The 24,488-nt window shown below is 37.1% G+C and overlaps 1 protein-coding gene across 1 annotated transcript in view; it reads right to left on the reverse strand.

Moving 5' to 3' along the window:
- The window catches only part of Satb2 (SATB homeobox 2), a 181,600-nt gene that overhangs the window by 71,365 nt on the left and 85,747 nt on the right, over window positions 1–24,488 (reverse strand). The window contains exon 7 of the mRNA XM_090354561.1: window positions 3,213–3,685. Within this exon, the coding sequence (XP_090210687.1) occupies window positions 3,213–3,685 (473 nt within the window). The remainder of the gene's footprint in view (window positions 1–3,212; window positions 3,686–24,488) is intronic.

Genomic DNA, 24,488 nt, shown 5'->3' on the forward strand with positions numbered 1-24,488 from the left:
CAGAGAACTGCAAACTATAGTCAAAGAAGGTATCTTTCCGATTCGTCTTTTATAATAGTATGCATCAGACTGGTTTAAAAGGATCAAAGCCTTTCACAACCCCAGAACAGATAACTGTGGACACACAAATGTTGTCTGAGTGTTTTGAGTCACAAGAGAAAATGGAAGAGTGATGTACACACACAATGGTGTGTGGGTTTCTCTCTGAATACAATTTTGAGTGATGCAGGAAGACTCTGTCACTATTAGAATGTACAAAGCAGCTAGGAGTCAAAGGAACAGATTTTATCACTCTTCTTCCCCTGAGTACCTAATTATGTCAGCACCAGATCCACAACAGTCCCATTCTGAGTCTTTGTTGGTCCCAGTGTTGCAGTCTCAAAATTACTAGTGACTGTTTCCAAACCACAATCAGTGCTCCTTCCATCCCTACTTCACGCTATTTAACTTCAGCTCAGGTGCCAAACTACTTCACAAACCCTTCGATCTCAAACTGCTTCTCTATCTCATTCAAAGTCATCTTCCTTCAGGCTTCCTTTTAGCACCAAATTTTAGAAAATTGAATCTGCTTCTGTATCCTCAACAATTAACCACGCCTTAATTTCTAAATTCTGATTTCTGTCAGCATCACTGTAGTAAAATTATACTTTGAAATCGACAAGAACATCTCCCAGTTGAGTAGTAAATTTCATGTAATGGTTTCAAGCTTTTCTTTGTTGGTCTTCTCAGATTTCCACACTCAGATGAAGTCTCCTTCTGGAAGCTTTCTATGGCTGCTTGCATGCCTGTTCCTATCTCCTTATCTTTCCCATCGCTACTTGTAACCCCTGGAACATTTCTTTTGTTTCTTTGCCTGCTGCTGCTGGTGGTAGCGGGTTCTCTTCTTTTTTTCCATGACTTTAAATCCAAGGCCATATGAAAACTTTTTTCTAATTTCTATTCCAGTCCTGATAATTCTTTTTCTCTTTGTGGCACTAAGGTTTGAGCTCAGAGTTTTGCACTTTCTGGGCAGGTGCTCTACCACTTGAGCCATGCCTCTATGTCCTGACAGTTCTTAGTTTCAAAGTCCTATATTCTATGGATGTTGAAAACCTTTGTGATAAGTCCACTAGCATTTCAAAGTCAAAACAGTCACTGTAATCTCATTTCAACCATTCTTCAAATGTCTTCCTTGATTCTCTTCATAACTATCCCTTCAGCCTCACTCACCAGGCTCAAGTCCTGGAGTTATCTTCTCTCCTTCCCCCTGTGCCCATTAACACACCCTCAATTTCTGTTTCCACAATGCTCTCGCCGTTCTATTCCATTGCCACCAACCTAATTTAAAACTTCCTCACAATTCACATGGATGAATATGGTAGCTCTTTAAATGATAATCCTGTACATGTAGTTATCCGAAGAAAAGAGCCCCCATGAGATTCAATTCTGGTTACTAGAAGACCTTTAACAGTTTCCTGCCTAAAGTCAATCTTCTTAGCATAGTTGTCAAGATCTTATTGATCTGTGCACTCCACCATTTTTTTAATTTTACTTTTAGTTACTTGTTTACATACTTTTTTATCTCTGGTCTTTTCTATCATTGCAGCAAGAAAGCTGGCATTTAATAGAGTGGACAAACAAAGACAGTCATGAAGCCTTACCACAAAGCTTGCAAAGCTTGGCCCCCAAGTGAGTAGTACCATCATAACCTCAGATCTCATTAGGAATAAAATTTTCTGTGTCCTGGGGCTGGGAGTTTGGCCTAGTAGTAGAGTGCTGCCTACCATGCAAAGACCCAGGTTCGATTCCTCAGTACCACATACACAGAAAAAGCCGGAAGTGTGGAATCATAGTTTAAGTGGTAGAAAGCCCAAGGACAATGTTCAGGCCCTCAGTTCAAGCCCCAAGAGTGGCAAAATTAGATAGATAGATAGATAGATAGATAGATAGATAGATAGATAGATAGATAGACAGACAGATATAAAATCTGCTGTTTCCTACCCTAGACTTACTGAATCACAAACTCTAGGATGAACCCATAAACTTATATCATATTAGTGTTCTAGATGATAGTGACATACACTTAAAAAATCAGTGATGGAAGTGAACCTTTCCAATGAGCAGCTCTCAATAAGATAAAACATGAATAAATAAAAGGCTTTTTATCATCGAATATTATATTGGTGTCAAGTAATTCCTCCAAAACATTACAAGTAGGAGAAACCTAATATTATCAACATATAAAGTCTTGTACATTTAGAGCATTACTGAAATTTTCACATAAAAAACTCTTTTTACAAAATTCAAAATAACAAATGATATATTGTTTGGACATGCATAAATAGTGGTGCAACTATTTATTATTTTTAAAGGGAGAAATAATAATTACACAATTCAAGACTAGGTTTCCATCCAATGTCTGCATGTTGGGCAAGAAAATTCAAGTTCACTCATGCAGAATCTAGACCCTAAATGATAATAATAACAACCACAAGACAAGACCATACGAGGAGGACTATTAGGGGAGGAAAGAGGCAAGTCAAGGGTATAATGGTGAGGGAAAAATACAATAAAACCAACTAAGTGATGTGTAAGAAAAGAGAGAGGGCCAGTAGTTTGGCCGAGTGGTAGAGTGCTTGCCTAGCATACATGAAGACCAAGGTTTGATTCCTCAGTACCACACATATAGAAAAAGTCAGAAGTGGTGCTATGGTTCAATTGGCAGAGCACTAGCCTTGAGGAAAGCCCAAGGACAGTGCTCATGCCCTGAGTTCAAACCCAGGACTGGCAAAAAAAAAAAAAAAAAGAAAAGAGAGAGATAAAACAAGAATAGAGGAATGAACCTGATCAAAGTACATTGTATAAATCTGTAGAGATATCACGATGAAACTTCTATGGCCAATTTAAATGTATGAGTAATAGAGAAAAGAAAGGCTTCCATACAAGAAAAATGTAGTCAGTCGGGATGAAGATAGAACATATACATAGATCCAAAGCATGAAGAATATCTAGGGTCCTCAGCTCAGATATCCACAATGCTACTGAAATTATTTAATTAAAGTCATGTATGGTCTAATGCTGACAGCATTTTATGACTAAAGGATTATTAATCTAATTATAAGTGCTCTGAAATTTATAGAAAAAATTTAAAAGACATAAAATGAATTAGGACATGTCATTATTCTACCCTTAGTCTCATTATTAACACCAGTAATGACAAATGCTAGTTGTACCTGTGTACGGTTGAATGCCACTCTTGCAAAAACAGCTTGAGACACGCTGGCCCTTTTGAGCTCATCTCTGACTTGCTGGTAGATATCTGGAGAGACTTCCACAGAGGAGTTGGTTGGCTCTGGTTTAACTGCTCTGGGAATGGGTGGATGATTCAGGAACTGCTGGTTGATGGCTTGAGGATGCTGGTGAGCCAGGAGCCGGCTAACAGCAATCTGTTGGTTTATCAGATGGGCCATGGCTATTTGTTGCCTGACAAGTTGAGGACTAAGCTGGGGAGAAAGAAGACCAGGGCTCATGATGGGCTGTAATGCGGGCACTTGGTTTCGGATTGGAGTACTGTGGTGGATTTGGCTATGAGGAGACTGTTCGTTGGTTTTCCCCAGAGTGGCCAGCTGGTTCATATTTGGTAAATGCATTGGACGCTGGCCCAGAACACAATAGTCTGAAAGGTTTTCTCGCTCCACCCTTTCCACTGTTGAGAAAAAAAAATGATAGTTCCTAATTATTTTCATTGTTACAATTATACTATTGTTAATATATAGAATACTAAACTATCATATTTTGGTATGTTAGTGACATCAATTGGTTATTTCATATAGCACTGGAAGTCCCAGAGTAAAATTGAGTTATTCTTTCCTATGAAATGTTCTAATTATATTATTTCCACAGGAGATACAAAAATAAAAATATTTGCCTCTTCAGCTTGCTTAAATGTTATATGAGTATATACTGGCACTAGGAAGTTGAACTCAGCCTCTTGCTCAGCTGGACTTGCTGGGGTGGCACTCTACCACTTTAGCCAGGCCTCCAGTCTCAAGGACATTTCCACATGAACCCCACATCTCACTCTTCTGAGAAGCGAGGACTATAGGCATTAGCCACTGATACCTAGCTCAACTTGTTAAAAACTTTAAAAAGTAACCATTTTACTGAATAACCAGTACAAAAACCACAAGCTTCATAAATTCTAAATCCCTCATCGTCTCAAACTCCCAATGTCTCCTTTCTTTATTATCCTTGACAATAAAAGTTCCAGCTTTAAAAAAATTCTGTACCTTTTGTCAGATGCTGGGTTCTTGATTACTGGGAAGCAACAGAACCAACATCTGCTACTTCTTTCTTCCTTCCTTTCTTTCTTCCTTCCTTTCTTTCTTTCTTTCTTTCTTTCTTTCTTTCTTTTTTTCTTTCTTTCTTTCTTTCTTTCTTTCTTTCTTGCCAGTCCCGGGGCTTGAACTCAGAGCCTGGGCACTGTCCTTGGACATTTTTTACTTAAGGATAGTGCTCTGCCATTTGAGTCACAGTACCACTTCTGGCTCTTTCTGAGTATGTGGTTCTGAGAAATCAAACCCCAGAGCTTTGTGCATACTAGGCAAGCACTCTACCACTAGGCTAACTGCTGGCCCCTAACTGCCACCTGTAGAGCAAAAAAGCTCTCACAAATACTAATATACAACTCTGCACATGTTCATAAGAATGTTTATCATGGGGCCGGGAGTTTGGCCTAGTGGTAGAGTTCTTGCCTAGCATGCACCAAGACCTGGGTTCGATTCCTCAGTACCACATACATAGAAAAAGCTAGATATGGTGCTGTGGCTCAAGTGGCAAAGTGCTAGCCTTTAGGAAAAAGCCCAAGGATAGTGCTCATACCTTTAGTTCAAACCCCAGGACTGGCAAAAAAAATGTTTATCATGTAGTATGTACAATTATCTTCTCATTTACCATCTTTTTTATAGGTAAGTTTCTCTAAAGTGGATATCTGAATGACTCATGTACAGAAATAAAAAAAAAAACTCACAAGATTAATAACATAACCTGGACGTGTTATTATTAAGATTCTCCTCCTCTCAAGACTATCTACATTATTACATTTTATTTATTTTACTAAAGATTTACAGAATAATCTTGAAAGAAAGAAGAGAAAAAAGACATATAAACAGGAGCAAATGACTCAGGTTGTAATCCTACTACTTAGGCTGGGATCTGAGGACCACAGTTTGAAACTAACCCTGGCAGGAAAATCCATAAGACTTATCTCCAACTAATCACCAAAAAGCTGGAAGTGGAGCTGTGACTCAAGTGGCAGAGTGCTAGCATTTGGCAAAAGAACTCAAGGATAGCACCTAGGCTCTGAGTTCAAGCTCCGGACCAGCACTTACACATGCATGCACACAAGCACATCACAGATGTACAAACGTAAAGCAATGCTTTTTTTCCTTAAAGATTATTTCTCAGGAAAAATAGTTACTTCCAAGTTAAATCCTTATCAATGCTTTGTATTAATGTGTAAGCAATTTTGTTTAGAGAACACACATTATACTGAAATAACTCCATTATTATTCATTTTAAATGCTTATAGGTATAATCTAAGAAAATCAGCTTTTGAAAGTAAATTTCCACTAGACATGGTGGCTCACACCTGTAATCCTAGCTATTCAGGAGGCTGAGATATGAGGATCCGGGTTTGAAGCCAGGCTGGGCAATAAAGTCCAAGAGACTCTTATCTCCAATTAACCACTAGAAAATCTGAAGTGGTACTATGGCTCCAGAGGTAGGGCAGTAACCTTGAGCTGAAGTTCACAGAGACAACGCCCAGGCCCAAGTTCAAGTCCCACAAATGACAAAAAAAAAAGAGTAAATTTCTATGCAGATTTACTTATTCCTAAAAGGGGCGTTATATATAATTATAAAAGTCTGTTAAAGGTAATTTAAGAGAGTAGGGTTTCATAATTCACATCTGTAATCTCAGAATTTGGGAGGCTGAGTCAAGAGGATTGAGAACCAAAGACCAGCCTGGGCTACACACATAACAGAGTTACAAGTTGGAGATCGAAAGTGTTTACTTGCAGGACAAATATTATTTGTAGTCTGACATACAGTTAACAGTAACAGAATCATACTTGTATTAAAAGAAAATTTGACACTCAAAAGTTATAAAAAAAATGTTGAGTGCTAGAAAACTGAGTGAGGTGATTGAGTACTGAAACTTCCCACAAGACAATCAAAGTAAACTGTAATGGTGCAAGAAGTATTTATGTATTATTATCTATGTAATACATCATTTAAAAATACATATGTGGAAGTAAATTAGTCTGTTGAAAATGTAAATAGATCATTTAATCATATGTCTAAAAGCTATATATACTTAAAACTTCTCCTTTGAAGAAACAGTTAAACACTATACCTGGTACAATATATAAATATAATAGTGTGCATTATATTTAGATATACACAGTACTATTTTCTCCTTTTTGAAAGAATCGAAATTTTGCTTAACTTTCCTATGAACTCCAAAATAAGTCAAAAGTTTACTTTGCTATTCTTTTCCATCCTTTCTATGTAATTCATTTAACTTATATGTCACCTTCTCTGCAGCAGGTTCAAGGTAAACAAATTATTTTAATCTTCCCCTCTAGAGGCACACATTTTCCAATCATTGTATTAATTAAACTTTCAAGTATATAGTCTTAAAACCAAACCAAGTAAATGGCTAAGAGACTTCAGATAAGGTAATCTAATGCAGTTTCCATTGAACAAGAATTACTATTGTAATTTCCTTATTGAAAGAAGAAGCTAAAAAATAACATGAACTGTTTTCAGATTAAAGTCAAATGAGACAGAAACGCATGGTTTTTGGTAAACATATGATTCACTTGTTTGTTTGTTTTAAATTCAAATGGGAGATGTACTCAAATTTAAATTAGGCTGTTTTGAAACACTTTATAAGCAACCTTTATCTACATTTTTCTGTAAGAGAACCACTCTTTTTTACCAAAAGCTAATTCTTCCATATTTTCAGTATTTTTATTTTTCAAGGACTTATGTTAAGAGTGAGTTTACATTCTTGGTATACAGAGAGATAGATATAGATTTATAAATCATGCCATTAAAGTTCATAGATTTACTCATAATTATACATATAATTGAATATAAATGGGAGAGTTTCATAAAACCTATATGAATTGGTGCAGTAAGACTCAGAATAATATCAGTCTATATCCTGTTACTTATATATAATAATTACTATCTCTGAATTCCAAGATCATTATAAATTCATACAGTTAAGAACTGTGACTAAAAGTGTCCTTAGAGACGTGTGATTGGACCTGAAGGGTAAGTCATTTTATGAACCTTAATGAGCAACTGCACATGGAAATGCACATTGGCCCAGGCAGTTAACAGCCAGGGATGCCACCTGCAGAGGCACCAGGTGGAGGGAGGCAGAGCCTGCCAGGGCCCAAGGGACAGCCATGACCTTGGCCTAGCCAATTTTGTTTTTCTTGTATTGTTATTCCTTCTAAGTTTGATTAAAAAGTGTTCATTTTTACAGGGCATCTCCTAATTTTCACATGTTGGCAGCTAACTGGAAATACAATAAAAGGCAAACAAAACATTTTTATACCAATATCTTACCCCATGGGCTGTCAGTTTGTAAAACTTTGCCAGAGAAATCAAAAGTACCTTTAGATTTTTCATTCCCCAGCAGCCCTACCGTAAAAGCGGGGTCTTGTGCCTGGGACTTGTGTCTCATGCCTATAATGCTAGCTACTCAGGGGGGTGAGACTTCAGGGCTGTGACTCAAAGCCAGCCCAGATAGGAGTGTCCATAAGATCATCTCCAGTTAATCTTCAAAAAGCTGGAAGTGGAGCTGTGACTCAAGTGGTAGAGCACTAGTCTTGTGGGAAAATGCTCAGAACACTGGTAAGGCCCTGAATTCAATCCCCAGGACTTTCACCCCCCAAAAGCTTGCTCATAAATAGACTACCCCTCTTCTGACCATGGTTATATATATGATTTCAGTAGTGATTTGTACCATTTTCTGTCTATTTTGAAAGCCTTTTTCATTTATTTCTGGCTTCCACTCTTATAAAAGGAACATGAGAAAGATAAGTTAGCCTACTAAGTCACAGTAGGTGAGGTTTACAAACCTAAGAACCAAAGGGAGTATGAAAGGAAGAAAGAAGAAAAAAGAAAAAGAAAGAAAGAAAGAAAGAAAAGAAGAGAGATCTACTGATTATGACAAATGAGGGAAGCCATTGAGCCTATGATCCTTTGAGTTTGGCTTACTTCACTTAATATGATTTTTTCTAAGTCTTTCCATTTCCTTACAAATGGGGCAATGTGGTTCTTTCTGACAGCAGCATAGAATTCCATTGTGTACAAATACCACATCTTGTTGATCCACTCATCAACTGAGGGGCATCTAGGTTGGTTCCATATCTTTGCTATGGTGAATAGTGCTGCAATGAACATTGTTGTGCTAGTGGATTTACTATGTCCTTGTTTCTGGACAATTAGGTAAATGCCTAGTAGTGGAATTGCTGGATCATAGGGGAGCTCTATGTTTAGTCTTTTGAGGAACTGCCATACTGCTTTCCATAGTGGTTGAATTTTGTTGTCCTTAATGTACTATGTTATCTTTCATCTCTTTTGCTGTCCCTTGGTTATCTCTTATTATTACAGTATCTCACTTTGTTATCTGATATATTGGATATATTTGTATTTGGTTATTTGAAATTGGATAGGGAAGAGGGGAAAACAAGATGAGGGGTGGAGGTGGGAGGGATGGAAATGGGGACCAAGACATGAGAAAGGGTATCAATGTATGTGAAGTAATGCACTTTCTATCTGGCAAATATAATGTAACCCTTCTATTAATTACAATAAAAAATATATGGGAAAAATAAATTAATTAAAATAAATTAAAAAAAGAAGAGGGAGGAAGAGAGGAATGGAAGGAGAAAGGAAAGAAGTAAGAAGGAGAAAGAAAGAAGAACGGGGGAAAGGAGGAGAGAAAGGAGGGAGGGTACAAAGATAAGAATCAGAATGTGCCTTACTGTACCTGAAAACATACTGGACATCTTTACTTCTTTTCCTCTCTATCTTTCCTCCCTTTCTCTTTCTCTTTCTTTTTCTTTTCTGTTTTTCCCCCCTCTGTCACTCTTTTCCTTCTTTCTAAATAATTCGAAAGTAATCACAATGGCTGACACAGACTTAACTGAAATACCTGGTTTTGTTCCTGTAGATAGATTACCGAGGTCTGAATCCTAGAACTACAGGTTGGTAAATATCTAACCTTGGCAGGATACTTAACTTTCCCAAGAAAGGAGTTATGCTGAGTGAGTAAATGGATGTCAATAAAACACACACATACATAGATGCACTATGCAGGTTGGTGCAGTCAGATAATTAAAGTACTATTTGCCTTCATCACTAGATGACATCAGAAATACTAATCCAAGCACCTCAATTCAGAATGTCATAGTGTTCTAATTCTTACATACACTAACATGTGATAATCAAGCCAGCTGTGAGCAAGAAAGTCAAGTACAAGAATGAGGTCCTGAGTTCTAGCTCCAGCAGCAGCATGAGTGCACGCGTGCGTGCACGCACACACACATACACACACACACACACACACACACACACAGAAACATATACAAACAGTTCCTATCTTGAATGTCAAGTTAAGAGGCAGAAGAGTAGGAAGTAGACAAAATGACATAATCTCACAAGCTCTTTTCAAAGAATTAAACAGTTTTAGTATTCAAAAATTAATATGAATAAAAAGTTTAAAAATAAATATGTATTATATTGGTGTATATATATGTTGATATATACATATATATACCAACAGAGAAAAGGAAAATATCCTTTAGTATTTTAAAGCAATTGTCTAATATCCTATTCATTTTTCTTATTTTATCAGTGAATTTCAATTGTGTCTCTTTGTAATATTTATGCTCATGTGCTTTGATTTGTTTTCTATTTTTCAGGCTAAATGTATATATTAAAAATATTTAAACTTAAATCACAAACATACATATGCACATACATTTTTCCTTTTCACTTTAATAGTAACTTCAGTTAAATCTCATTATTTTAAAATATCTATTTGGGGCTGGGAATGTGGCTTAGTGGTAGAGTACTTGCCTAACATGCATGAAATCCTGGGATCAATTCCTTAGTACCACATAAACAGAAAAAGCCAGCCATGGCACAATGGCTCAAGTGGTAGAATGCTAGACTTGAGCAAAACAAGTTCGGGGACAGTGCCCAGGCTGAGTCCAAGCCCCAGGACTGGCAAACAAACAAACTCTATTTGCTATACATGTTATATAAAGTAGAGGTATACACTCCAATGGCTAAGTATTCTTGTGAGGAGAATTTATAAACAAAAGGAAAAGTATCTGATTGGATCAGATGACTGTCAGTCATAGCAAGATGGTACAGATTTAATGAAAGGAAGGAAAAATAATCAGGTGTTTCTACAGTATGGGCTATAATTAGATGGGTAATTTGGAGATTATAAAATAATCTAAGATATTTATCTAATAGCATCTTAGAGAATGACTAATGACTAGCACAGTGGCTCTCGCCTATAATCCTAGGAGCCTATAATCAGGAGGCTGAGACCTGAGGATCACAGTTCAAAGCCAGCACGGGCATTAAAGAACATGAGTCTCTTATCTCCAATTAGCCACTAGAAAACTGGAAGTAGCTCTGTGGCTCAAGGGATAGGGCAGTAACCTTGAGCTGAAGAGCTCAGGGACAGTGTCCAGGTCCAGAGTTCAAGCCCCATGACCCATAACGGAAAAAAAAAAAAAAACCTCTCTAACTTGCTTCTGTTTCTTACCTCTTTAACAGGAGTTTATACTCTATTGCAACAAGAAAAAGCATGGTCTGCATGGCAAGAGTAGTTGCAGTGCCACTCTTGCGAGTTCATATGTATTGCTTAGGGAACTAGAACTATTTCTAGAATTATGATCTTAGTATTTTTATGCAAACATTAACCGAGTTGGTTTTGTGAAGCAGACCTCTGAGTCTGTCCCTAGTTATAACAAGTAAACTGCAAAGCAATGAATTGGAGAAAAGAGAAATGTCCAGAATCTCTAACATATGGATTTCTTGTGACTATAAACAGATTGGCATAAGAGTGCAAATGGATTCCTTAATAAGATTGCACACTAGTATTCCCTAGAACCTCTCTTGGAAATCCTGAGTGAGTGTCAGAAGCACACACACACACACACACACACACACACACACTCTCATACACCCAGTAAAATTTCTCTGTAACTCCTTTAACCTTGGTAAGTATTCTGCAAGTAAGTCTACACAAGTCTGGGTTTTACTCCCTCTGTTAGAAAAATTTCCAACCAAACCAATGATTTCAAATTTGTATTCAAATATTTGAGCATATAATTGCCTTAAATTTCCAAAATTCTACCACAGGTTCACTATCCCAAGCCCCAATTCCTTGGAGACTAATTTTAAAGATCTTGTTTAATGTCAGGGATTTAAAAAAAAAACATATTCAAGGTCAAATAGCTGTCCAAAGGCAGGATAAATATTTAGGAATATTTAAAATTATTAGGGCTACTGGCCCTGGCCTTAAGTACAGCAAACAAATCACATAGCCAATAAAAATTACTCTTATTTTTTTCTCTCTCCTCCTCTCCTCTTCTCCTATTCCCTTCTCTATCCCATGCCTCTTGTATACCTTGAAGAGAAGCTCTCAAGGCCTGTGTCAGAAGTACATATCAATGGACTTCCTTTATAAGAAAAGTACATGATTGCAAGTGCATGGATTTTCAAGTCTGTAAGGCTGATATTCCACTTTCAAACAGTGTTGGTATTTCAGATATCAATGAGCTCTACATAATACCTGAGGAACTAGCCTAAACCTTTTACAACTTAACAACTGATTCTTGTAACTATAAGTCACAGATATTAACATCTACCTTACTGAAGTTGAAGCTCAGACAAACGGATGCTCCAAACCTATCAAAGGTAGAATGATAATCAAGGAGAAACTTAAAATCAGTGTCTTCAGGACTCTTAACCCTGTCTCCCTCTGCTTAAGCTTAGCTGCCCAAGTTATGGCACGTGGTCATTCATAGCTTCAGGGCTATGCAGGACCAATTAACTTCCTTACAGATGAACCTTGCTATTTATTTATATGCACTTGTACACACACGAAATGACATATACTTGAATATGTGTCATGGTAGATGAACGAGATCTTTCTGTGGTGGGCCTTCAATCTGATGCCGGGTAAATACTTGTTAAATCTTTCTGATATGATACAGACTGAAATAGTTTGCACAAGTGTTGAAACTACTGATTCCTCAACATTTGAGTTAGTCACTAACAGTGGATCACTCACATCTGAGTTCACTACTACATGCAAGGAGTGATACCAGACACTAGAGATACCATACTGAATAATAATTACTTTAGAAAAAAAACTCCCTCTGTACTTTTTGCTTCAGACAATATAACAGTTTGTATACAAAGAGTGGACTGCACATCTTAAATATCTGCCTATAGCTTCTGCTGTTTTTGTTTGTTTTGTTTGTTTGTTTTTTGGTTGGTCATGGGGCTTGAACTCGGCCTGGGAGCTGTAACTGAGCTCTTCAGCTCAAAACTTTCACCCTACCCCTAGAGCCACAGCGTCACTTCGGATTTTCGAGTGGTTAATTGGAGATAAGATTCTCTAGGATTTTTGTGCCCAGGCTGGCTTTGAACCTTGATCCTCGGATCTCAGCCTCCTGAGTAGCTAGAATTACAGTGTGAGCCACTACACCAGGCACTTCTGATGTTTTTATAGTTAATAAAATGTCCTTTTAGTTCCTACTTAATCAATCTATGTGCAATTCATTCGATTCATCTGAAATACAAATATATGTAAATTTTATCTCTTATTGATCTATTTACATTATGTTTATTTACATATTTATATTATCTATTTACATGCATATATTATCTATATATTTCCTTGCAATCAAAAAAGCTATGTCCTGGCAGTAATCTTACTCAGGAGGCTAAGATCTGAGGATCTCAGTTCAAAGCCAGCCTGGACACAGAACGTGAGACTATTATCTCCAATTAATCACTAGAAAACAGGAAGTGGTGCTGTGGCTCCAGGGGTAGTGTGGTAGCCTTAAGCTGAAGAGCTTAGGGACAGCACCCAGGCCCAGAGGTCAAGCCCCATGGTGGACCAAAAAATAAATAAAAAGCTGTGTCATCAAGCATGGAATGGCACATTACTGCTTACAGACATCTAACACCAATTCCTAAACAGAGAGCTTTTGCTAGGCATCTGTAGAAATTTTAGACACAGAAAATTCTTTAAATCAAGTAACTAAATTAAATGTGGTATATATACTCATATAACATGGTAACACATAAGAAATGCACTCAAGGGAACAAACTCACATATGATTAAGCTCCATGAAACTGGCAATGCACAATCATTATAGCCAACAAAAAAAAAATGGCAATTGCACATGGTTCAACCTGATATGTATTTTGACTCCTCTTTGTGAGCTGGGGTACACATGAACATGAAGCAACCCTACATTACAATTTTCACTGAATTAAGGAGCTTTTTGGTATGATTACTTTGTGTCTGTGCCAGTCCTGGAGCTTGAACTCAAGGCCTCTGCTCTGTTCTTGAGCTTTTTTTTTTTCCTTTTCCATATATTTTTATTGTAATTAATAGAAGGGTTACATTATAGTCACTAGATAGAAGGTGCATTACTTCACAAACGTTGATACCCTTTCTCATGTCTTGGTCCCCATTTTCCTGCCCCCACCCCCATTACTCATCTTGTTTCCCCCCCTTCCCTATCCTATTTCCAATAACCAAATAAGCATATATACAATATATCAGATATGGTCCTTGAGCTTTTTTTGTCCATGTCTAGCACTCTACTGGACAGTACAGCTTTAGGCATTTTTGGTGGTTACTTATGGATGGATAAGAGTTCCACAAGCTTTCCTGTTCAGCTGGTTTCAAACCATAATTCTCAAATCTCAGCCTCCTGAGTAGCTTGGATTTCAAGCATGAGCCACCAGAGCCCAATTTGAATTACATTCTTAAGTTCTTTTAAAATGGAGGCCTGAGCCAGGTTCAGTGTGAGCTGGCTCACTTCTGTAATCCTAGCTACTTAGGAGGCTGAAATGTGAGATCAGAGTTCAAAGACAGCCTGGGCTGGAAAGTCCATGAGACTTTTATCTCTAATTAACCACCAGAAAACTGGAAATAGTGCTGTGGCTCAAAATGGTAGAGCACTAGTCTTGAGCAAAAGAGCTCAGGTACAGTGCCCAGGCCCTGAGTTCAAGACATATAATGGATATTAATTTGTCTGGCATTAATTTGCCTGGCAAAACAACATAGCATCAATTGTTCAATGTTGAATTATGACTACTCACTAAAAAATATTTGTGATTCACTTTCTCCTAGTTCATAGCCGTAGGTAGGAAATCAATTTATTGTATAAAAACCATTTTTTGTGAAGGATAGACATGATTGCAGGAGCTAAAGCTAATATGCTACATCTATCAGATATAAATCCTATACTATTAAAATAAACAACTGAAAGCAAAACTCAATTACAGGAAAAGTTCACGACACATAATTCAGGAAAATACTGAGGCAACTGAAAGAGCTGAAGGGCAAAAAGGAAAAAAGAAAAAGCTACTTCTGTTAGGTACCAAACCTAAAGCTTATTCTGTCTCTATATTTGTTAAAGAGAATTTGTCTCTGGGCTGAAACCTTGCCTGAAAAATTTCTGCCTAGAGCAAGATATTGTTAACTCCTAATAAAAGAACCCCATAAACAAGGGATACTTGCATAAGCAAGCCTGCACTGTGATAATACCTTATGACTGGTTTTCTTAGGTGTACTTTCCCTTTATTATCAACTTCCTTTTTCCATAATATTAAATTCTGCAGCAACATATACATCTACTATAAAGCAGCTGGAATCTGGACACTGCTGTTTCTTTAGCAATGAAACCTCACAAGATCCATTACATTCCATGGAATATGTGACATTTTATCCATCTTTACCCTATGCAGTCTCCACCCTCTGCATGGGAATACTGTTACTGTCTCTTCCAAACCATGCTTTCCACAGTGTGATATTTATCATCCATCACCTCAAGTATTCCTGTACCTATATAGATGAAAGCTGCTTATATCTAATGATATCTATTTTTTTCTTCTTTAATTTGAAGATAATTTCAGCAAATATAAAAAAATCATGCTCCAGAAATACAATATTATTGTTTGGAAAGCATTCTGTCCCTGATTATTACTCTATGCATATTCTTTAATTAATTAATTCTCAGTTTCCTGAGAGAAGTTAACCAAGGAATCAATCCAGATCATGGATTTTATAAGACGTAAATACCATAGGACATTATTTTAAAAAAAAAAATTCTGGGCCAGGAGTTTAGCCTAGCAGTACAGTGCTTGCCTACCATGCACGAAGACCTGAGTTTCAATTCCTTGGTACCATATACATAGAAAATAGCCAGAAGGGATGCTGAGGTTCAAGTGGTAGAGCTCTAGCCTTGAGAAAGTCCAAGGACAGACCCTGAGCTCAAGCCCAGGACTGGCAAAAAAGAAAAAATCAAAGGCATAGTATTCTTTGTGTAAACAGTCTCCAATTTATACTTAATAAAGTTACTGCTGTCATTTTCAGTGGGATTGATTATTAAAAATTAAACCCAATAATCAACAGAAAAAGAAAATTCATTCTAATTATTAGATTGGCAATATAAATTAAGATTTTTTTTCATCTCAACTGAGAGGTAAAAAGATGAGTTTCAATATAATATATATAGAAACAAAACTGAGTGCATCCTACTATGTGAAGCTATTTCTTTTTTTTCTTTTCCCCTTAAGCTTTATCTCATGTTGTTGTGTATCTGACTTTGGTACTTGGTATATTGTATCTACATTTATTTGTGTATTTGAAAATGGGAAAGTCAGGGAAAAACAAGATGAGTGGGGAGGGTTGTGGGAGAGAAAGTGGGAGAAAAACCTGAGAAGGGGTAACAATGTTCAAGAAGTAATGTACCCACTACCTGATGACTGTAACTGCAACCCATCTACATATCACCCCAACAATTAAATAAAATTTAAAAAATAAAAACAAATTTAAAAAAAGCTGAGTGCATCCATTCAGATAAGGTCAGTTACATTAAATTCATTGTATGATTAGTAAAAAAAAATGTGCAAATTCTTATGTTCACAGGACTTACACAAAATATAAATCCCCCTAATACCTACCCCAGTCTCACCCCATTGTTCTTTTGGGCAGCTTTTGCCTCAAACAAAAGATTAGCCAAAGAATCAAAATTACTGTGGAACATGGAATTTTAAAAGACGACAACATGATAAGCTCAAGGTTAGAAGTGAGTCAGATTTGTACTTCGGGTGACTGGATTCCCTTGTATTCCTTGGGTGTTTAGGACCAGGAGTTGGTCAGATAACCTCAAGTTCCTGCAAAGGGCAGAATGGAGGAGCATCATGGGTCCAGCAAACAGCTAGTTAAACAACTGCCTCCCATGAGGCACTGTCATCCCAGAGCTCCCATCTTATGAAGCTCTTAGGTAAGAGCCTCTAGTACTGTACAAGCTTCAAGTGTCTTTCAGCTTTAACTCTGTGAACTAACTGAGGAAAAGTAAATAGCAATCTTTATGTAATCAATCCGGAATCCAAGCGATTTTAACTTGTTCCCCAGAACGAGAGGATGTCCCTATGATCATAGCAGATTTTAAATAAGCTGGGTATTTCCTGGTCTCTGTGCAAAAACTTTCATTGTACACTTCTATATATTGTTAGTCAGGCACCATCACTTCTATCTTTAGTTTTGAGTTTCTCACTTTGTTTCTGTGTAGGATTAATGGAAGCCTAAAACTAGAAGAAATATAAAACACACTGCAAGAGAAAAACAGAATTAAAGAGAACTGGCCCACTACAGATCTCAAACCACATCCGCCCTCAGTTCAAACCCTTGCAACACCCTCACTGCCACGAGCTCCGTTCAGTGGCTATTTCAGGTGTCTTCATCAAGCCCACACCCCAACCACTTCTCTGTTAGCTCAGAGCCTCCCACCTCATCACTTGGCCCAAACCCCTCATTCTAGCTGCTCCTTCCATCTTCACCACCTGCCTCCTCGTGTTTCCCAGCTTTCCTCCTACCCCCAGCCCACTCTGAAGACATGGCTCTTCTTTCCAGGATGAAGCACCATGTTTACCTGGTATCCCCCTTTCTCCTTTTGTGTGCCTCCACCTGCCCCTCTCTGGCCCCATCTTTTCTCAGACATATCAGTCACACTTAACCTGAATGCAGCAAAGCACTTCTCTTCCATTGCTGCTTTCCCTTCCTTGCCACCCCCTTCCTTCTTGGAGGAACAGACCCTCCTACTCTCACACAGCTTTGCAGTGAGAGAGCTGGGAAGCAGCTCTCTCCAAAGGGATCACTGCTTATTTCAACCACCCATGCTTATTTATGCCACCCATGTTGACTCTTCCACACAGAGCAGGGCAATCTTTCCCCAGGCTTCCAAAATGCCCTCCTTAGCCATAGCTCCTGGTCTTTTTCTTCTCCTAGCCTTCAGCCATGTTCTGTGCTTACTCCACTTTAAAGAATGCTTCTAATCTGAATTATGTCTGGAAAAAAAATACGGCTCCAAAATTTATGTTCCAGCTTGGATGGTTAAGTCACCTGGAGACCCTCATCCCGAATGGCATACCAGACATTTTCCTACTTGCCCCACTCTCACTGAAGTATCTGCAACTTCTGCTCAACTCATTCCATCCTATTTGTCAAAACGATCCAAAGTCACTAAGCTCATAATGTAACACTCGCTTTAATTCCTCCCCTCTTCCAAAGCCCTTGTTAACGTTTTCCAAGCCTCAGTGACTTCCCTCTACATGAGCTGCTTGCATTGGCAACTTCCTGTCTTTCTCATTATGCCTCTCCAACCCAAGGCCACATGTACCTTCACAGCCTTCAACTCCATGAAACTTGCCATCAATTCAATATTGTCTACTTCATATGTGGTGTACAGGCTACTCCTCCTCATACTTGACTCCCTTTCTGCCTTCCATATACTCATGAACATATATACAGCATCAAATGGTTTCTAGAAGAAAGTGATCTTCATCAGATCACTCTTTTGCTGAAAAAATGTTCAATGATTCTCAAAGCTCCCTGAGATGTGATTTCTATCTTTCTAACCACATCCTCCATTATCCCAGGCAAGTCCCAACCATTTCTGTTCAGTGTTTGGTGCCACCACTATACCCAAACCCTGTGTTATACCTTTTCTCCACTGATTTCTATAGTTTGTGTCTCTAATGCCTCCCTTCTTTCATTTTTCTCTCCCGAGCTAGGCAGTTCCAGGTTTTGTTTCCCTGGAAATCTTGCCTTGCCATGGTGCACTGCCTTGTCACAGCCCCCAAAACAGTGGACCAACAAATCATAAGCTAACCTCCCCACCCTGCCCCTCAAACTATGACCTAACATCAATGTTTTCTCTTTCTAAATTGGTTATTCTTGTTATAGTGATGGCAAACTGATACAACAAAGTCTTAACAGTTATGGATACCAGTTTACTATAGCACCATGAGAAATGGGGACGTAGGAGACTCCCCTAAATATGTGACCTACTTTGGGTCACCACATCTATCCTCATGGACATGCACTGCATGGAACATTCTTCTCTTTTCTTCCCTGCAAAATCTATTTGTTCTTAAGGTGTAACTAATGTGCTGTGTCTCGCAACAGACATGAGCCTCCATCAGTAGAACTGATGGACATTTTTCTGTGCCACCATTGCATTAGTTTATAGCACTACTGCACATTTGCATACATATAAGACTTATTGGGGGTAATCCAATATTGGGTAGTAACCACATTTCATGTTTCTGGCTCTATCTCATTGCTTCTAGCACTATGTATGGCATACAGCAGAAGTACTCACTGAACACTTTTAATTTAAAGTGTTTAATTAATCACAATTGTAATTTGAGGGGAGGAGACAAGAAAGGTCAATTTAATAATCCCTATCACATTCTTGCTTTTTGAATTTTAACTAATGCATAAGAGATATGCTCAATCTTACCTTTGGTTCCCACTGCTAACACTCCAGCTTCTAACTGGAGGGCCAACTAATCTGAGATGATCAATGAAGACATACAAGTGATTGTCACAGTGAAAGCACACAGGGTCTTCCAAAAGAAGTAAAATTGAAAATGGATGGTTGTGGGAGTGATGTTTCTGTGTCTATGAACCTAATATTTATACGAGATCCTAAGTTCTTGGTGATGCTGTTACTTTCAGTAAGATATAATATAGGCTTCATTTAAATATGAAGGTGAAAATAATTTTCTTTCAGAACTCAGAAGAATCAGATAGACAAAAGTTACTTTTACCTCATCAGAACTACACAGTGTAGAGGCAGGAGTGTGGAGAATTGATTAAAGTCATTGTCCTGACCACCATACCATCATGGCTAAGCAGGGGCTGCCTTTTAGAACCAGGTCAGGAGACATTGATTTCTCCATTCAACTCCAAGGCATGGCTTTGTAAATGACACAATCATTTTGGGATACAAGAGGTGCTTTAAATGTGGTAACATTATATCATTTCAGCTATAATGATCATAATTACTTATTTCTTTTAATCACAACCCACTTAACCACTTTAGTACAGAAGACTAGTTCAAGGAGTTTAATTTTCATTCAACATCTAATCTTTGTGTTTACTGAAACCCTTCATGGGCTTTGTTTACTGTCTGCTTGCTGGCCTGTACGTTTGATCTTGCAAGACTAGATCAGACAGGGTCAGATAAAATACTGATTACTAGAATAAACCAGGATCAGAAAAGTAACACTGGTTTATAAATCCTCTTTCTCCAAACTTTATAATATTTTGTAAAGTAAATCTAAATAAACAATGAAAATTAGGAAAACTAGAAGTCAGAGTTTTTGAGTAGTGATTAAGAAAGGGAAAGTGATGGGAATGATTTTGCACCTAACCAAATACAGCATTAGTTGATATTATTTTATGACACAAATAATTTGATGAAAGCCACCAAGATTTTTATAAACTTTGAATGATCCCTCAATTCTTGGGACTGAGTATTGGATAATCCCACAAAAATGATAATTCATTTTGCTTCTGTTAAAAAAAAAAACAAAAAAAGAAATTTTAGAGATCTATAAGCCTAGCACCAAGGAATCTGGAGTAGAAAGATTTTGAGTTCAAGGCAAGTATAGGCTACATAGAAAATTCAAGGCCAGAATAGACATGGGACAAGACACTGTTTTAAAACTAAATAAATAAATTTTAAATTTTTAGGTGAAGAGTATTACAGATATGAAAATATATTCCTCTGAGGCTACACATTCTCAATCTGATACTTTTTTATTAAAACTTTTCATTTTTATTATATCTCTTACAAAACTGAACCATCGTAAGAGTGTAACTAGTGTTAGTATTTGAAGTATAATTGCTACTTAGTTTCATAAAAATGATAAGACCAGTTCACATGTAGAATGTATACAAAAATGGGTCAAAGAAAATAATAAACTGCTTTATGAAAATAAGCAGAGTTCATGAATTCAAGAAAACACCTCATTATCTCAAAATCTTGAAAATGATTTGTTAGTAGCATGAATGTTTGCTAGGTACTTTATAAATTAGCCTTGTGTCTAATATTAATAAAAGTTCTAATGTTAAATATCTGTTAATTGTGTTTCAGTTACATAAACTGTATGTTTTTTCTGAATTTTAGAGTTTTAACCCTGTAAGATCTAGACCAGAAACAATGGGTAAGTGACAATTAAAACAAAATGCTGCCTATACCAACCTATTACCCCTATCACCCCACTACCCACCACTCTATTTTGTTCTGCTTCAAAAAATCTCCTTGGAAGTAGGCCGAAGGTTGGACCTTGAAATCAGAGTATACAAGCTCAACTATGTCTGTGTCAACCTTGATTGTCTTTGAAATTAAAGGAAAAAGGTAAACAGAACATACTTCACTGTGATCACTCAGAGAAATAAAGTTAACATGCAAAGCCAAACCAATTTAGAACTTTTTAAAGAATAAGTGTAAATAGTTTAGCTATAATAACAAATGAAAAAAATGCACATTAAAATGTTTACTTCAAAATTTAGACACTTTCATTTGTATATAGTCTTTACATCTGTTTCTAATGATATCAAATTATTGATTGTTCATTTTTCTTATATTTATTTAAGCACTAACGATAGAGTTTGTAATTTGATCTTTTTTTCAGTCCTTTCAGTAGATTTTTATTTTTGCCAGGTTCTAGTCATATTTTACTTTGATCTTTCTGCATATATAATTATTTTACTGTTTATTTATCTCTATGAGAAGAGAAAAAAAAATCTTGACCTAGGCGATCTATCTGTGGCAATTTGTAACAGAATCACATCGCTTATGTTTAGGAAACCATGGTTTTGATTAAGAAGCAACAATTTTGCTCCCACTGTTTTATTAAAACAGACGTTAGCAGGTAATAGAAAACATATTTAACAATGTAGCCTGCATTAAGGTTAGGACATCAGTCAGCTAGCTGAGATTTTCCTCAGCACTGAGTATCAGGGGAGCAGATACAGTCTGGTAATTCTAGTGGGACTGCAAAGTGGGGAGGTGTGGACAGATGAAAAACCTCCCAACTTTTGAGTCTCAGAAGGAGCCCCAAAGTAAAACTCTGGTTTTACTATGACCGATTCCCAGATTTGAAATCCATTAGTTCTTTGGATTGTTTTGATAATAGATGATCACCAACCAATTTCACAAACCTAGTGCTTCCTACGCAGGAGCTCCCTCCGTGCCCTCTATTCATAGCAAGAGGCGTCCAGAAAATAAAACGTGACTCACTGGTTCCAACACTTCCTTTCTCTGAGGGTCGAAAGTTAATAAAACATACTTCCCTGGGTGTTTATTTTCTGTACACCATTTTACCTGTCATGAATTCTTTGTTTCTCCTCCCACTCCCCTGGCTGATGAGTCAACACCACTTGAACTGTTTGATGGCAGCTTGTGTTTACTTCGCACATACCTTAACCTTCCCTTTTCTCCTCCTACTGACACCACACACACACACACACACACACACACACACACACACACACACTTTTCAATGGCAATGACTAACTCCATCTCTTTGAACAGCATGTTTACACAGTGTCTGACAGACTCTTCAGGTGTGAATCCTTGACCTACTTGAATGAAATCAAGGTCTCAGTCTGTTTTAATGGCACCTAAAGATTTAACTGTGCATTTACTATCTTGAAAAAAAAAGCATAAAGGTTATCTCATATTGTTACAGTATCTCACTTTTTTACCTGATATATTGGATATATTTGTATTTGGTTATTTGAAATTGGATAGGGAAGGGGGGAAAACAAGATGAGGGGTGGAGGTGGGGGGAGGGAATTGGGGACCAAGACATGTGAAAGGGTATCAATGTATGTGAATTAATGCACCTTCTATCTGGCAAATATCATGTAACCCTTCTATTAACGATAATAAAAAATATATGAAAAAAAGCATAAAGAATTCAATCTCTATGCAAGGAAGAATAGTAGAAGACCTGAGTGTTAATCTGTGCATGTGTGCACGCGCATGCATGCACGTGCGCGCACACACACACACACTCTATGGCAAGAATAGTGAAAACACTAGAGTGAAGAACTTCCCAGGCTCTCTGAATCTGGAATTATACTCTAGCATATGGAAAAAGGATATTTTTCCTTTCACTTTCAACAGCAGGTAAATATGATCTAGCAAATGACCTTAAAGCCACACGATTCTTTTGATTTTTAGCCGAAGAGGATATGTTCAAGCATTTTAACAATCCTATTTGAAAAGACAAAACTTGGAGGCAACACTTAACAGAAAAGCAAGCCTTCTGAACCACACAATTATATCCTATAATGATGAGTTATTCATTATCTCCTGCACAAGAGTGAATATTAATATCCTACAGCAAGAACCCAAATGAAAATCTAAAGGGCTCAAAGAATGTTTAGAACATTGAAAAGAAATGGATCTTAATTCAATTTGCAGTGCATTTAATCTCTCTTGGGTAGCTCAACATTTTGGCTTTCCTTTTAAATTGTGTAGTTTGTATAAAATGCTCTCATCTTTTTGTTATCAGAAATGTACCATCAATGGATCTAAAAATTTATTTCCTGAAAAGATAACCCTATAAACTCAAGCTACTAAATACCTATGAGCCAAAAGCATTATTTTGATCCTCTGTTTCCCAGAAGAAAACTGTATGTAGTGATGCCCATCTACCTTCACTTCGAGATACCCATCCATCATAAATTATCATGCAACTTGCAAAAAGGGGCCATAAGACATAAGCAATGTGTGGACAGCTAGAATAAGGCATGATAGATGATGTCATATCATATCAAATAGGGAGTGGCAGGACCCAAAAAGGATGATATAAAGACTAAGTCCTTTCCAGGACTGATTTCATTTATGTGAATTGGAGAACACAGAAGAATTCTTCCAACATTAACATATTTGGGAAGCAAAATACCACTAATACATTAAAAATATCACTAATATGTGGCATATAAAGCAAAAACAACCTATGAAGTTAGAGAACTGTATTTTTAGGATCAAATACAGAATCTATATATCATGCATTCATTGCTACAATCTCTGCTACTACTGTAGTTATTACAGCTATGAGCGATTAGGCTGCCACCTGGGCCTTTTCTAGTCCTCACAGCTACCCAGGAACCTGCACACTTTTACTATTTTCAATTTTCAAATGAAAAGCTTTAATACAGACAACATTAAATAATTTTCTCAAGTTGACTTAGCTGGCAAGTTGAAGAGAGTTTTCAACACAAATCTGCCAAACGGTAGAGCCCTGGCTTTAACCATGACTCCAGGTCTGTCTCCAAATACATACAAAACTCCATTTCTTTTTTTTTTTTTTACTTTTTTTATTAAAGAATTTATTAACATTGATTTTTATGTCATATTTCAAATGAAGTATTTAACAAATAAGTATTCAAGAAGGGAATCTCTATATACAATCACTGGCACTTAAATTTTAGAACATAATTAAAATTAGGCTGAGGATTTGTATGTCATAGATACGTATTAATTTATGTAATAAAACATTATGTCTATAGAGTCATAGGTTTTTATGTCTATGTAGTTATGTTTATATTTCCAATACCATGTCCATAGCATTGGGTATGCAAATATTGAGTCCTCACTCTTGTACTGTTTGGATCTAATAGCCACATATTAATGATACCATGTGCCTTTTGTTCCTTTGTTCTTGACTTGTCTCAATCAACATGATTCGTTTTTACCAGTCCTGTGCTTGAACTCAGGGCCAGGGCACTGTCCTTGACCATTTTTTGCTCAAGGCTAGAACTCTGCCACTTGAACTACAGCACCACT

Source organism: Megascapheus bottae, chromosome 21 (genome assembly GCF_031878675.1).
Source record: "Megascapheus bottae isolate mThoBot1 chromosome 21, mThoBot2.hap1, whole genome shotgun sequence".
Lineage (NCBI taxonomy): Eukaryota > Metazoa > Chordata > Mammalia > Rodentia > Geomyidae > Megascapheus > Megascapheus bottae.